General features: G+C 39.6%; 1 protein-coding gene and 1 long non-coding RNA gene across 2 annotated transcripts; both read left to right on the top strand.

Annotated features, from left to right (window-relative positions):
* Window positions 1-2,466: 2,466 nt before the first annotated feature.
* LOC137833543 (uncharacterized) lies at window positions 2,467-2,778 on the top strand. The gene has a single exon (XM_068641886.1). The coding sequence runs from the start codon at window positions 2,467-2,469 to the stop codon at window positions 2,776-2,778; it is 312 nt and encodes a 103-aa protein (XP_068497987.1).
* Window positions 2,779-4,255: 1,477 nt separating this feature from the next.
* Window positions 4,256-5,555, top strand: LOC137833142 (uncharacterized). Its single transcript, XR_011084685.1, has 3 exons — window positions 4,256-4,335; window positions 4,487-4,561; window positions 5,386-5,555. It is a non-coding gene; the product is annotated as an uncharacterized lncRNA (long non-coding RNA).
* The last annotated feature ends 9,564 nt before the right edge of the window (window positions 5,556-15,119 follow it).

Raw genomic sequence — 15,119 nt, 5'->3', positions numbered from 1 at the left:
GTAAAAATATTGTCTTATATATTTTTAAATCATATATATAGGATCACTTTTAAACCATATTTTTTTATTATTTCATTTATGTATTTTAAAATTAATATTTAAAATATATGATGTAAATAATGAATAATTTTATAAATATTATTTTTGAGAGTGTTTAAGCACGGCTCAATTCCCTATCTAGCACCATTTACATCTTTATTTCCCTATCTAGCACCCTTTTGTTTTTATTTCCCTATATAGCACCCTTTTGTTTTTATTTCCCTATCTAGCACTCTTTTATTTTTTATTTCCTTATCTAGCACCATTTTAAAAATAAATAAATAAATAATAAATTACTATTTTTTAATAATTTTAATTTTGAATGCATTAAAAATAAATATTTTTAATGTTTAAAATAATTAGAAATATAATTAATGAATAAATAAATGAGTTTTTACAAAATAAAAACAAAAAAGTAATAAATTAAAAATGTTTAGTTTAAAATTATTATTTTTAAAAATGAAGAAAATAAAAAATTAAACTCTACAACAACATAAAAGTTGAATTTATAAACATACATTAGTATTTATTTTTATTATTATTGATGATGTAATCATGTTAATTTCAAGTAAAAAATACAGGACATATTTTAAAAAAAAAAACAAAGTCAATTAGTATTAATTAACAGTGGACACATAAATAATATTAAAGTGTTTACCTAAATGCAAAATTCTAAAAAAAACTAATACACATGTTACACTTAATGCTTAAAAATGAGACCAAAAAAATAAGTATAGAAAATAAAAACAACAACAATAAAATAAAAACAAAAAATAGATATAAATAAAGAATGACAGAAAAAAAAATAACAACTAAAAACATAAAAGATATAAAATAAAGGCAAAACAAAATAAGATAAAGATAAAAGATATAAAAAAAATTCAAACAAGATAAAGATAAGAGATATAAAGCGATATTAAATAAGTATATGTTGATCATAAAAAGGAAAATAAATAAAAGATGATCATTCATTTGATATTTTCTTCAGCGGTACATTAAATAGTTTGTGCAAAATGAAACATAATTAATGACGAGAATTGCACAATCCAGTAATTTTTTTTATAATTTTAATTTTGAATGCATTAAAAAAAATATTTTTAGTATTTAAAATAGTTAGAAATATAATTAATGAATAAAAACATAAATAGAAATAAATAAAGAATGGCAGAAAAAATAATAATAACTAGAAACATATTAAATGAATGATCATCTCTCATTTATTTTCCTTTTTATGATCAACACATACTTATTTAGTATCGTCTTATATCTCTTATATTTATCTTGTTTTGATTTATTTGATTTTTTTTATATATTTTATCTTTATCTTATTTTGTTTTTCCTTTATTTTATACCTTTTATGTTTTTAGTTATTATTTTTAATTCTGCAATCTTTATTTATTTATTTATGGTTTTTGTTTTTATTTTATTGTTGTTTTTTTATTTTCTAGACTTATTTATTTTTGCATTTTTTTCTTCTCATTTTTAAGCATTAAGTGTAACATGTGTATTAGTTTTTTTTAGAATTTTGCATTTAGGTAAACACTTCAATATTATTTATGTGTCCACTATTAATTAATACTAATTGACTTTGTTTTTTTTTTATAAATATGTCCTGTATTTTTTACTTGAAATTAACATGATTACATCATCAATAATAATAAAAATAAATACTAATGTATGTTTATAGATTCAACTTTTATGTTGTTGTAGAGTTTAATTTTTTATTTTCTTCATTTTAAAAAAAAATAATTTTAAACTAAACATTTTTAATTTATTACTTTTTTGTTTTTATTTTGTAAAAACTCATTTATTTATTCATTAATTATATTTCTAATTATTTTAAACATTAAAAATATTTATTTTTTAATGCATTCAAAATTAAAATTATTAAAAAATAATAATTTATTATTTATTTATTTATTTTTAAAATGGTGCTAGATAGGGAAATAAAAAATAAAAGAGTGCTAGATAGGAAAATAAAAACAAAAGGGTGCTAGATAGGAAAATAAAAACAAAAAGGTGCTAAATAAGGAAATAAAGATGTAAATGGTGCTAGATAGGGAATTGAGCGTTTAAGCACACTTATTAAACAACTATATTTTTATGTTTAGACAACCGTTATATATATTCGGTCTAGTGTTGTCAAAAGTCAATAAATTTTGCAATCATGCTTGGTAACTTGAAATGTATGGATAAATAAAAAATAACAATTATATTAATTAATTTCAGATTTTTAATTTAGTTAATAATAATTAATTATTTTAATCTTTAAAATTAATTATAATTTAATGATTTACTTGTAACTAAGGATAAGGATGGTAAAATGTTGAGAAAAACAAATATCCTTTGCATATAAATTGGCAAATTTCAGGTGTCTTGCAGAAGAGAGAAAACTAATCAGTATATTTCTGTGAATCTGTTTGGAAAATGGGTTCCAGCAAGAGTGTTGGCCTTGTTCTGCTCTCCATCAACCTCCTTTTCTTTTGCATGGTTAGGTCACAGGCTGAGGACAAAAATTGCCCTGATATGCGTATTTGCTACAAACTTTTGGTGCCCCCTCATTTAGCAGACGGTAGTTGCTGCCCTACCATGGCTCATCTTTCAGACCCTGATGCAGCTGCCTGTCTTTGCGCCGTATACAAGCTCAAGCATGGTAAAACATTTCTCCCCCGGGACGACCTCATCGACATACAATTTAACAACTGTGGACGCAAACCCCCCCATTACCATTGCGCATAACAACACAACTAATGTATTTTCTTTATCCCAGTTTTATGTAAAGGACGTTACTGTTCGCGTCTCTGCGATCAGGACTCAATAATTTCTTTCCAATAAAGTTACGTCCATACATAATGCTAATTAATAAATAGATAAATTGTTCCAATGCAACTACACTCTTCTTCATCTCGTTCATAGCCTCTTCTCTCCTTCCTCTCTATCATTTTTTCAGGTTCATCGGCATGTTACGGAAACTTTAATCAACCAAAATTTAGTTTTAACTTTTTTTATATTATTTATCTCTGAAATATAAATTTCACCCCACATTCTTATTCGTTTTATCTGATTTAAATAATTTTTAAATTATTATTATATATATTTTTATTTTTAAAAAAGAAAAAAAAAATCAACTAAAAATTATAAACCAACAATTTCAATTTAGATAAAATATACTAAATAAAATACACTAAAATTATCAATAGTATAATTACTCTACATTTTATTTAAATTAGAATTGTCAATCCTATTAACAATTTTAATAAAAAAAATAACATTAATAAATTTAGTTAATGTGTATACAGCTTTAACTTATAAAATTTCATTTTCGTAATTTTTTCCTATGTTAGGACATTTTAAAATAGCCACCACACTGGAAATTTTATTATATAATTGAGATAATTCATACAAAACTTTTATTGAATTAAAATAAATTTTAAATATAAATAAATCACTATAAAAAATTATTAAACAGAAATCAATTTTAGAGATAAAATATAATTAATTACTATATTAACTAAATTAAAAATTATTTTAAAAATTAAAAAAAAAAAAAATTTAAATTAATTTTTATTATTAATAAATAATTTTTAAATTAAAATTTTAACTACCAATACTATCGTTAACGCATATATCTTTTAGTAGCTTTGGCTCACCACCCACGCACCCTAACATGTAACCTCGCATACTCCAGAAAAAGATTAAAAAGAACTACTCAAAAACTTCAATCACCTAGAAAAATCCATTATCGAAATATAAAAATTTAAAAGTTGATCCTCATCTCACAAAAAATATTGAGAAACAAGAAACATAACTCAGAACACTATAAATGAATGAAATTATTCTATTAGAATTTTTAATAGTTAAAAAATGATTATTCCTTACCTAATTGAAAAAATATGACAAATTTTCAGAATCTTACAGAGAAGTCAAAAGATATTTAAAAATAATAATGGGAAAAGATGGAATGTTTTCATAAATGAAAACTAATAGTTAAAATTTTAATTTTTATATATACTAAATTATAAAAACTAACATTTTATCTTCTTTTTTTTAAATATTTTTGTTAAACTAAAATTATTAGTGTAACAGCGTGTTTTTTTTAAAAAAAACACCAACAGAAGCTTTGCCCCCCACCACCAGTGCCTTTCATTTTCTTCTTTTTCTCTCTCTCTCTCCAATTCTCTTCTCTCCCTCTCTTTTAATTTCTCTCCCAAACTTCATCTATTTTAGAATCTGATCATACCACGCTGTAGCAGAGGAGTTAAGGAACATTTCTACCCGATCAGATTTTCAAACAGAGTAAGTTCATTTTTACTCTAAATATCCTTTGTTCTCTGTTTTTCCTTAGGATTTAGTCATCAATCTTGGTGGGGTCAGTTGAGAAGTTTAATCCTCTCAACTTATTATATTATATACTGAAATTTTGTTCTGTTTGGATAATTTGCATTAGGCCCGTAAATCTTGAAGCTTATCCAAACGGTGGGGAATAAAATTCTAAAAGTTGCTTGGAAAGCAAGCAATTGAGGTAAGGGAAGCTAAATTTAATTTTTAATAGCACCCTAGGATAGAATATCTGAATGCGGAAGGGACGTGGTCCCAATATTCAATTTCTCTTGCAGGGATGTTGTGTGTTTATTTATATTGGGTTGTTTGTTTATATATTATTTAAATTTGTGGAAATATTGGGTTTTGATGATTTAGTATTAAAGTGTATTTTTTTATGTCAAATAAACTTTTGAATATTGTGGATAACTTTTTGAATGATATTGTATGACGAAATGGTATGAAATTGAATTCATACATTTGGGATAATGTATGGACTGATGTTTGTTGTGTATTAAGTATTGATGTCGGGATAATGTATGGACTGATGTTTGCTGTGTATTAAGTATTGATGCCTATGTGGTAACAGAGATCTCCGAGCTTCACTGATGATCTAAGTCACATAGACTAAGATATCAGGTGGTGAGAAGCTGATGGGGGAGTTCATGCACACCGTGACATATGAGATGCACGGCTTGGGTTGTATTGAACTTACCCTGATCCTTTCTGTTGGATTCGCTGGTAATCTTTGGATCAGGTGTTAGTCTCTGGTAGGACTTACTTAATACGGGTCTTCCGAAAGACGTTGTTTGTTGAATATCTTGAATGTGTAGATCCATGTGAGATCTATGTGATTGTTTTATTGTTGAGATTTGAAGAAGATTGAATAATTTGAGAAATTGATCATGTAACTTGGTTTTCTCTTTTGATTTAATTGTGTATATTATAAAATTCTATTTTCACTAGCTTACCCTTGCTTTTCTTGTTGTGTTTGAACTGCAATGACTGTACTATGTACACGAGCAGATGACCATACAGGTGCAGGAGAGCCTTAGAGGGTTCAGAGTCTTATTTTGAGTTGTGGATATGTAAATTGTATTTCTATAAATCCTAATCATGTATTAGGAATGTTTTTGAAAAACTCCAAGTTTGTATAGAAACTGGTAGAACTTTTATTGTAATAGTTATATGTATTTTCCGGGGTGTTACAATTAGTTCTCACGTGTGACGGCAGAATCAGGCTAAAACAATGGACGGAGAGGCATGTCTTTACATCTAAAAGTTATGTACACATATATATTTTTCAAAATGATAAAAATACATATAATAAAAATATACATTTACAAAGGAACATAACTTTTTAAAACAAAAAAATTAAAAAATGTGAAAATTAGTTTTGTATGTAAGAAAAAAAAATTAAATTTATAGTAACAAATATTTAATATATTCCTTTTAATATTTTCTTTTACAAAAGTATTTTTTTGTGATCGATTAACTTAATTAGAAATTATAGTTTTTATGAAAATAGTATTATTTGTAAAAAGTGTTGATGAAGGATTTTCTCGTGGATAGAGGAAAATAAAATAGAAAAATAATATTGTATCATGGTCATGATTATAACACGACATCTATGATTTTCCCAAATTTATTCAATAATTTTGATTTGTTTTCTTCCGTACCAAATTGTAAGACTTTGTTTTGAATTTTTCTGTTACACTTCTATATGACTTTTCAATTATTTAAAATTATTAGGCAGAAATTAATTTTAAAATACAAAAATTTAATATATTAACAAAATTATATATTATTTTAGAGATTAAAAAGGTTATTGATATTTAAAGTAGTTTGTGATAAAATTGATGCAATTTGTTTTGAGTGTTTAATGGAGATTAATGGAAGGAAACGGAAAACTTGTAGATTTGTGGGGAAGCATAGAATGATCATGGAAGTTCTTAGTTTGGGTATGAGTTTTACAATGTGCAAAGGTTAAGGAAAATGTTAGACGAACTTTCTTGAGTTTTTAAAAATGCAAGAAGCATCATAAAAGAGAGACTTGGATAAGTGTGCTGAAAATTTTAGAAATACAATTCATATATCAATCAAGTCTAGAAATTACAAGATGTGATTCTCTTATTTATAATCTAAAAAGACTCTTAAATGATTAATGAGTTCTCAAAAATACTCTTCACTCCTAACATGTCACGTCGAAATCCTATGTATAGAAAGTTTTTCATTCCTATCTTGCCATGTGATAAATCTTTTTACAAAAGACTCTTCATTCCTAGCTTGCCATGTGGCAATCCTATTTACAAAGAGCTCTCCATTCATAGCTTGCCATGTGTCTTTCAGTGATTTAGAGAGTCATGGAACCCTAAACCCTAAACCCTAAAGTCATGTACCTTGTTAAGGAGGTTGAATAGTCAACATGTAAAAAAAGAAACGTCCAAGATAGTCTTGTTACGAGAGAAAGATATTTATATTATAAGGTTAACTCAGAAATATAAAAATATCAAATATTATTTTATTATTTACATTTTATACATAAACAAAGACAGATAATATTTCTGAATTTTTCCAAGTTTAATATGTCCTCTGGTCCACATATAAACTACTTTAGCTATAAATAATTTTTTTGTCTCTAAAATAATATCTAATTTAGTCAATATAGTAACTAATAATTTCTTGTTTATAAGATTAGTTTCTACCTACTGATCTTCTTATAGTGTTTATTATATTTATAATTGATCCTGCCGGCAACTCAAACGTGGACGAATCGCTTCGTAGCACTCTCTGCCCCGCCTACGCGACTGCGTCTTCTGCAGAATCACCCTCCGAACTCAGATGATCTTCAAATGTGACCTGCAAAACACACAGACGGCGCCTCTAACGGCCGTTTGCACTCCGACAATCAAGTTAGTCCAACAGAACCACCAGAAACTGGAAACTAGTAATGTGTGTGTGAGAAAAAACTTGCACTCTGTTTTTCGTCTCTCTTTTTTCTCCTCCCCTCACTCTCACTCTGATTCTTCTTTTATCTCCCTCTCTGCTTTTGGGCATAACAGAATTCTGTTATGCTTTTCTGGCATGTGTCAGAACCCTGTTATGCTTTTCAGAGAAAGCGTACCTTCAGAATCAGCAATGGGGAGCGTGAGAGTTTGCGCATGTCTGCGCTTGGCTGTGCCTGTCTGTACCTTTAGTGGTACGGAGTGCTCTTTTGTCTGGACCGCACCCCCCTCAGATGATGACACGTGGGAGCCTGCAACTCACATCTAACCACACACGCGTCACTTACTGGAAGGGCTCTAGCGCTTCTCTTTGTGGGCCTAAGTTAAGCCCTCGCGGAGTAACGTAGGATGTTTCTCCTATCTGGGCAGATCGCATACTCTTGGGAGAACGTCGGGTGTGGCTGGTCTAGGCACACTCACCAAACGTTGCTCTCTGCGTATACAGCTTACCCTTCACGATGCCTTGCACGTAATGGGTTGAGGGAATCACCAACCACTGGCTGGTTTACTAGTTCCCTCAGGCCACTCTCGTGCATGATTCCCTGAGGTGTGCACACGCGAGATCCATGCGTAACGCTCTCGCTGGGAACCTCATTCCCAGTTTAACTGCGTGTAACACGAGACCCCGATGACAATACCCCGATGACTGATCAGTGTCTATTCGCTTATCGCACTCTGCCTCCAGGCGCGAGTCTGGGAACTGGTCTGCTGGTGGTCACTTGGCTACTGACCACCGATCACCATTCCGGGTGATCTATCCCCCGACCTCTCTCCCGCCTGATCTGTCGGTGGTAACTTGGTTACTGACCACCGATCACCTCTCTTGGCGATCGTCCCCCCGACCTCTCTGCCACCTGGTCCACGTGTCACCCTTCGAGTGGTCCACGTGGTTTTCTGCTGCTGACGTCATCGACTACCGATGACCGATCGGATCACAAGCCCCCCAGTCTCGAGTCGAGAACTCGTTCTCCGCGAAGAGACTAAGTGGTCGCGCCCCCAGTCCACGTGGCAAGTGGGGTCGCCTCACGTGCCACCTCACGTGCTGCCTCTTTAACGTTTGGGCTTCTTCTCTTAATCCCGCGACACGTGGCCCCATCAACGGCCAGCGCTGCGCGTCGCTAGCGCTTCTCTTATTCAAATTGGCGCGCCCTTCCACTGTTCCTTCATCTTCTTCATTCGACTCCCAGACTCTCTGCGAACTTCTCTTCTGCGCACCCATCTTTCTTCAAATTCTCTGCTTCCCAATCTCTTGCGATCATTCAAAGGTATGGTTTTTCTTTTCCCTGGCCCCTTTTTGGTCATCTTTACCGATTGCATTTATCATTCTAGTTATCATGCATTCATCTTCCCCATTTCCCTCTCTCGAACCCGCGCTAGGGTTTTTTCAGGCTCTTACTCTGGCTTCTGCTTCTTCTTTTCATTTGGGCATCTCCTTTTCCTTTCCCTTTCCTGTTTTCACCGAAACATTCATCATTCCTCCTTCTCCCATTTATTCTGACTTTTTGTTTTTCCTCCATTTGCAGCTATCTCACGATGGCTCGCTTGAAACAAACTGCGCGCATCATTGCTTCTTCTTCTGGTGCACAGCCCTCCGCGAGTGCGCCAGCTCCACCACCGCTTGTGGCTACCTCCTACCACGACAATGCCAGGGTCTACCAATGGGCTCCCCTGGCATTGCTCGCCGAAACCTCCACTCTACTGCCTGAGGGCCATCTCCAATCCCTGCTAAGTCACAACCCCGATGAGCCTTCCTGCTCTATCGACAGGGAGAACGATTTCAATATTCAAATCCGCATCCCTCCTCGAGGGATGCCTATCTGCGTAGATGACAGGGCCACCAAGGGGGTGCCCTTTGTCTTCATCTATTCCGCCATTTTCAAAAGACTAAAGCTGCGCCTCCCTTTCACTTTCTTCGAAAAGGAGCTGATGATGGAGTTAAACGTCGCGCCCTGCCAACTCCATCCAAATGCCTGGGCCTTCATCCGGGCGTTTCAAATCCTCTGCAGTCATTTCGGGCACAACGCCTCCGTGGACGTGTTCCTTTACTTCTTCGAAGCGAAGAACCCTGGGGACAGGTCCTGGGTGAGCCTGAACGGGGTTGCTGGACGGGTGCTCCTGGGCCTGTACCAGCAATCCTTCAAAGATTGGAAGGGCAGATTCTACATGATATCTGCTACCCCTCAAAGTCCAAGCCTGCTCGAGGGGTACCCCCTCTACTGGGTTCTTGGAGTCGAGTTCAAGAAATCCAGGGATCTCGAAGCTATGGCCCCCTATAAGCGCGAGCTGTGTGGGCTGCTCCTGGGGGCCAAGTACAACTCCGCCCGCCTCATCAAAGATGAATTTGATGTGGTGGCTCTGAAAAAATATATAGGTAGCTCTTCTTGCACCTCTTAGGATACTTGTCTCTTCTCTGGCATGTTTTTATGTGCTTTTTGGTTTACTTGCATAACTTGGCCAACTAACCCTTCCCTTTCTCGTCTATGCAGACTCAATGACGGGGAAAGACAGGAGGCTGGCCCTGCTGGAGCTTGCCAAACGTAGGGGAGCCAAGGGCACTGGCTCCTCTTCTTCCACAACAGAGCCCATCGCAGCCCCTCCACTCTCGGTCGCGCCAGCTGAAGGCCCCGAGCCAGGTAAGAAAAGGAAGAGGCTGGTGAAGGCTTCCGCTTCAACCGCTGCTGCTACTGCTGCTTCAACTGAAGAGAAGAGCTCAGGCTCTCCTCTAGTATACCGCCAAAGGAAAAGGTCAGCAGTTGAGGGGGCCTCATCTCTCCAGCCTTGAGAGATTGAGGTGGTGAAAGTAGAGGAAGGGTCTTCCCCTCCTCCCTGCGGTCAAACTGCCACAGAGCCCACCAACCTTCCTTCTCCAGGCCACCAGCTGCCTCCAACTACCCAACTGCTATCTTCCCCCCAGCAGGCCAATCACCTGGTCCATCCGCTCATCCTGCTGGGGGCGCTTCTGCCCAGGCTGGGGGTGCACCACCACCTCTGCTGCCAATCTCTAACACCGCTGTTGAATGTGGTGGGTCTAGCTCGCGCCCAAGCGCTTCTGGGGCCACCCACGAGAACTTCAGCAGGGTCATCACCCTGGTTCGACAGCTCATAAGCAACCGGGAGCTTGTCGAGTGGAGTGGTGATGAGGTGGATATGCACCTGGCCAAGCAGGTGGTGCTCTCTCTGGAGTTTTCCACCCAACATCGCAAGCAACTAGCCCTGGAGAAGAGGGTGAAGGATCTTGAGCACGACAAGGAGTCACTGCGAAGTGACTTCGAAGCTGCCCAAGGATCTGTGGAGTTGATGCGGGGCATGGTGGAGAAAGCTAGGAGGGAGTACCTAGCGCAGGTCCAAGAGACCATCAAGACAGAGATCTTGATGGGGGAAGCTGTTAGCTCCTTGGACTGCACGGTGGTGGAGCTTAAGGCCGAGACTTCCTCCCTGCGCCAACAGAACACTCAGCTATTGGGGGAGCTCGAGTCCGCCAAAGAAACAGCTGCAGCTGGAGAGAAGAGACTCGAGGAGGTGGCGGGCAAACTGTCCGAGGCGGCCTCCTCCCTTGCTGCCATTACCACCGAGAGGGATGCTGCAGAGGCCTCAAAGCAGAAACTGGAGGCGGAGAATGCTGATTTGATGAATGTGGGTGCTGATGCCCTTACAGACGGATTCGAGCTAGCACTCGAGCAAATCAAATGCGTTCTCCCGGACCTGGACCTCTCGCAGTTCAGCATCTACCATGAAGTGGTGGATGGAAAGCTCATCCCCCCTGCTCCTTAAACCCTTCTTTTCTCTGTAAATTTAGCTTCTGTACAGTTTTTCTTTCTTCGCACTTTGGGATTGTATAAGACTTGGCTATGAATGTAAACTCTCAATTTGTATGAGCTTCTTTTGTTGCATAAGTTTCTTCCCTTGTATTTTCTTTGAACTTCACTTATCTTTATGTGCGCGACTAACTGTTAGCTAGCTTAGGTTCAGCGCGATCTTGGGCTTTACCTTTCCTTTCGCACACGACTAAGTGTTAACCAGCTTAGGCTTAGCGCGATCTGCTTCTCTTACTCTTTTGCTTCTACTTGATCACGACTGGCTATTCCCTCAGCTTGGTGTTTAACAGTCTTCGTGCGCTGCTTTGCACCACTAGCCAATTATTGACGACTCATCAGTGATCGCTCTTTAGTCTTTACTTAGCTTTCTCTGTCGCTCTAGCGCTAAGTGCATAAAGGACTTTGACATCGATCGCTCAAGGTGATGCCTCGTCTTGGGGAAAGAAAAGTGTTTCTCGCTAACCCCTTTTACTCTCCCCAAGGTCATCACCCTTTGGCGGGTTGAGTCGCTCATTCCCTGTCTCACTCCTGGGGTGAGAAGGGTTTCTGACTAAGAGTCTTACTGGGCCAATATTGGTGTATGCCAAGTGGGTAAGGACGTTTTGTCAAAACCTTTCCTTTCCCCCCCTTGGTCTTACTAGCACCCCTGGCTTTTCAAACCTTTAACTGCTTGCGCTCAAACCTGGGGTGAGGAAGACTTAGATCGGTGCCAGTACTTGCGCCTAGGGCAAGTAGGGCCTAACCAATCACCTGCACTTGCACCTGGGGCAAGGAAGATTTTAACTTTAATACTTGAGCACGCTTTATATGCTGGAATTTTTTCTTTAATTGGGTGGCCTCGTTAAAAACCCTCCTTAGGGAAAAGAGTGCCCCCTTGTCTGTTCAACTGTTTCCACCACATACAAACATGCATCTTTTAGCGCGAGAACGCCTATTACTGTACAACTTTAACTGAAATAAAATTTTAAATGGGTGGCGTTCCATGTTCTGGGGATTGCTCCTCCTTCCAAAGTCTCTAGGCGATAGGCTCCGTTCTCTAATGTCTCCACCACTCTGTATGGGCCTGTCCACTTTGGGGATAACTTGTTCTGCATGTCATTCTGATGCGCCTTTCTCATCACCAGATCACCTTCCCGGAAACGCCTGGGCCTCACTTTAGAGTTGTGCCTCCGCTCTACTCTTCTCTTCACAGCTTCGGCACTGACTCTGGCCTCTTCCCGCACTTCGTCTAGCAGATCCAGATTCACCTTACGCTCTTCATTGGACTCTTCAGCAACGAAGTTCAAGAATCTGGGAGAGCTCTCCTGTATTTCCACAGGAATCATGGCATCTGTCCCATAGACAAGGCTGAAGGGTGTCTCATGGGTGCTGGACTGTGGGGTGGTGTGATAAGACCATACAATTATGGGGACCTCCTCTGCCCAGCCTCCTTTGGCCTTGTCTAGTCTTCGCTTCAGCCCCCTGAGCAGCACTCGATTTGCTGACTCCACCTGCCCATTTGTTTGTGGGTGCTCCACTGAAGCGAAAACCTGTTGTATCTTTAACTCTTCACACATCTTCCTCAGCTGATGACTTGTGAACTGGGTGCCATTGTCGGAAACCAGCCTCTTGGGTATTCCGAAGCGGCAGACAATGTTCTTCCAGACGAAGTGTTCGACTTTCTGTGCGGTGATGTGTGCAACTGGCTCTGCCTCCACCCACTTGGTGAAATATTCGATGGCCACAATGAAGAACTTCATCTGCCTTGTCGCCAGGGGAAAAGGTCCTAGGATGTCAATCCCCCATGTATGGAATGGCCACGGGCTATGGATGGACCTCAACTCCTCAGGGGGTGCCTTGTGCCAATCTGCATGCAGCTGACATTGTTTGCATCGCTGAGCAAACCTTATGCAATCTTCCTTCAGCTTTGGCTAGTAGTACCCCGCGCGGAGTACTCTACTTGCCAAAGCGCGACCACCGACATGGCTTCCGCACACCCCCTCGTGCAGCTCAGACATGAGTCTGGTGCATTGCTCGCCGTGTACACAGATTTGCACAGGGTGAGAAAATCCAAATCTAAATAGGCTTCCATCTATAAGAGTAAACTTACTTGAACCCCTCTTTATTCTTTTTGCCTCTGCCAGATCGAGCGGGAGTACACCATCTTCTAAGTATAGTTGGTATGGCGTCATCCAGGTGTCGGGTTCCTTCTCCGCATGAACCTCCATCGACTCATCGGTCTTTGAGGGTAGCGATCTCACCCTCGGTGCTCTTAGCGTTTCTTGGGTCAACGACCGATGACCGATCGTTAGACGCTCCATTGACTTGCATACGTGAAGCACCTGGTTGTCTGATACGAACGCGCGCGACACCTTCAGGGTCTCCTGAATGACGGTCCTCTGCTTCCCCCCCTTGCCTGAGCTGGCCAGCTTGGCAAGCAGGTCTGCTCGGGCATTCTGCTCTCTTGGCACGTGCACTAACTCAAACTCGGCGAAGGACGTCTTCAGGAGCTGCACATACTCCAGGTAGGCTGCCATCTAGGGGTCCTTTGCTTGGAACTCCCCGGTAACCTGCCCGGTGACCAGTAACGAATCGCTCTTGGCCAGCAGATTTCTTGCTCCCATTTCTCTTGCTAACAACATTCCTGCGATCAGGGCCTCATACTCCGCCTGATTGTTGCTAGCTTTGAAGGCGAAGCGGAGGGACTGCTCGATCAGTACTCCATTTGGTCCTTCCAGGATGACTCCCGCGCCGCTTCCCTGCTGATTAGAGGAGCCATCCACCGATAACACCCATCGGAAATTTAGCCCTTCTGTAGGTGTCGCGATGGATGATAGCTCGACTACGAAGTCCGCGAACACCTGCCCCTTGATCGGTCCTCGGGGCTCGTACTGAATATCAAATTCTGACAATTCTACTGCCCATTTGACCATCCTGCCTGCTACATCAGGTTTCTTCAATACGTTCTGGATAGGCAGATCAGTCATCACGACCACTGTGAAGCTGTGGAAGTAATGCCTGAGTCTTCTGGCTGAAAACACCACCGCCAGAGCAGCCTTCTCGAGGGCCTGGTACCTTGTTTCAGGGCCTTGCAGCACCTTATTCACGAAGTAAAAGGCCTATGGGCCTGGTCCTGCTGTTGCACCAGGACTGAACTGACTGCCCTCTCCGTGACAGCAAAGTATAGACGAAGAGGGATGCCTACCTGGGGCTTTCGCAGGACTGGTGGGCTCGCCAGGTACCCCTTTAACTTGACGAAAGCCTCCTCGCACTCCTGTGTCCAGAGAAATCTGCTGTTGCGTTTGAGACACTGGAAGTATGGGTGACCTTTCTCCCCACCAGCGGACATAAATCGGGACAGTGCTGCCAAGCGACCGGTGAGCTGCTGCACCTCCTTCACCGTCGTTGGGCTCCTCATTGCCACGATCGCCGCACACTTCTCCGGGTTAGCTTCGATTCCTCGCTCTGTCAAGAGGAAACCCAAGAACTTCCCAGCCTCCACACCGAATATGCATTTCTCAGGGTTGAGCTTCAGCCTATACTTGGCAATGGTGGTGAATAGCTCTTCCAGATCAGCTGCATGATGCTTCTTCTCTTGGGACGTAACCACCATGTCATCTACATAGGCGTGTACGTTCCTTCCCAGCATGGGCGAGAGCACCCTATCCATGAGCCGCTGGTAGGTAGCCCCCGCATTCTTCAACCCAAATGGCATGACCTTGTAGCAATAGCAAGACCGTTCCGTCATAAACGCGGTCTTGCATTCGTCCATTGGGTGCATCCTGATCTGGTTATACCCTGAGAAAGCGTCCAAGAAGCTGAGTAGCTTTCCCCCCGAGGTGCTATCAACTAGAGCATCTATACTAGGTAGGGGGTAAGAATCCTTGGGGCACGCCTTGTTGAGGTCAGTGAAGTCCACGCACATTCTCCACTTGCCGCTTGCCTTCTGCACCAGTACCAC

The sequence above is a fragment of the Phaseolus vulgaris genome, chromosome 6 (assembly GCF_000499845.2).
Source record: "Phaseolus vulgaris cultivar G19833 chromosome 6, P. vulgaris v2.0, whole genome shotgun sequence".
In the NCBI taxonomy this organism is placed as follows: domain Eukaryota; kingdom Viridiplantae; phylum Streptophyta; class Magnoliopsida; order Fabales; family Fabaceae; genus Phaseolus; species Phaseolus vulgaris.
This window is presented reverse-complemented; position numbering and strand designations above follow the sequence as displayed.

Excerpts from the sequence above, each read along its gene's own strand:
- LOC137833543 (XM_068641886.1), top strand. The coding sequence starts at position 2,467 with ATGGGTTCCAGCAAGAGTGTTGGCCTTGTTCTGCTCTCCATCAACCTC.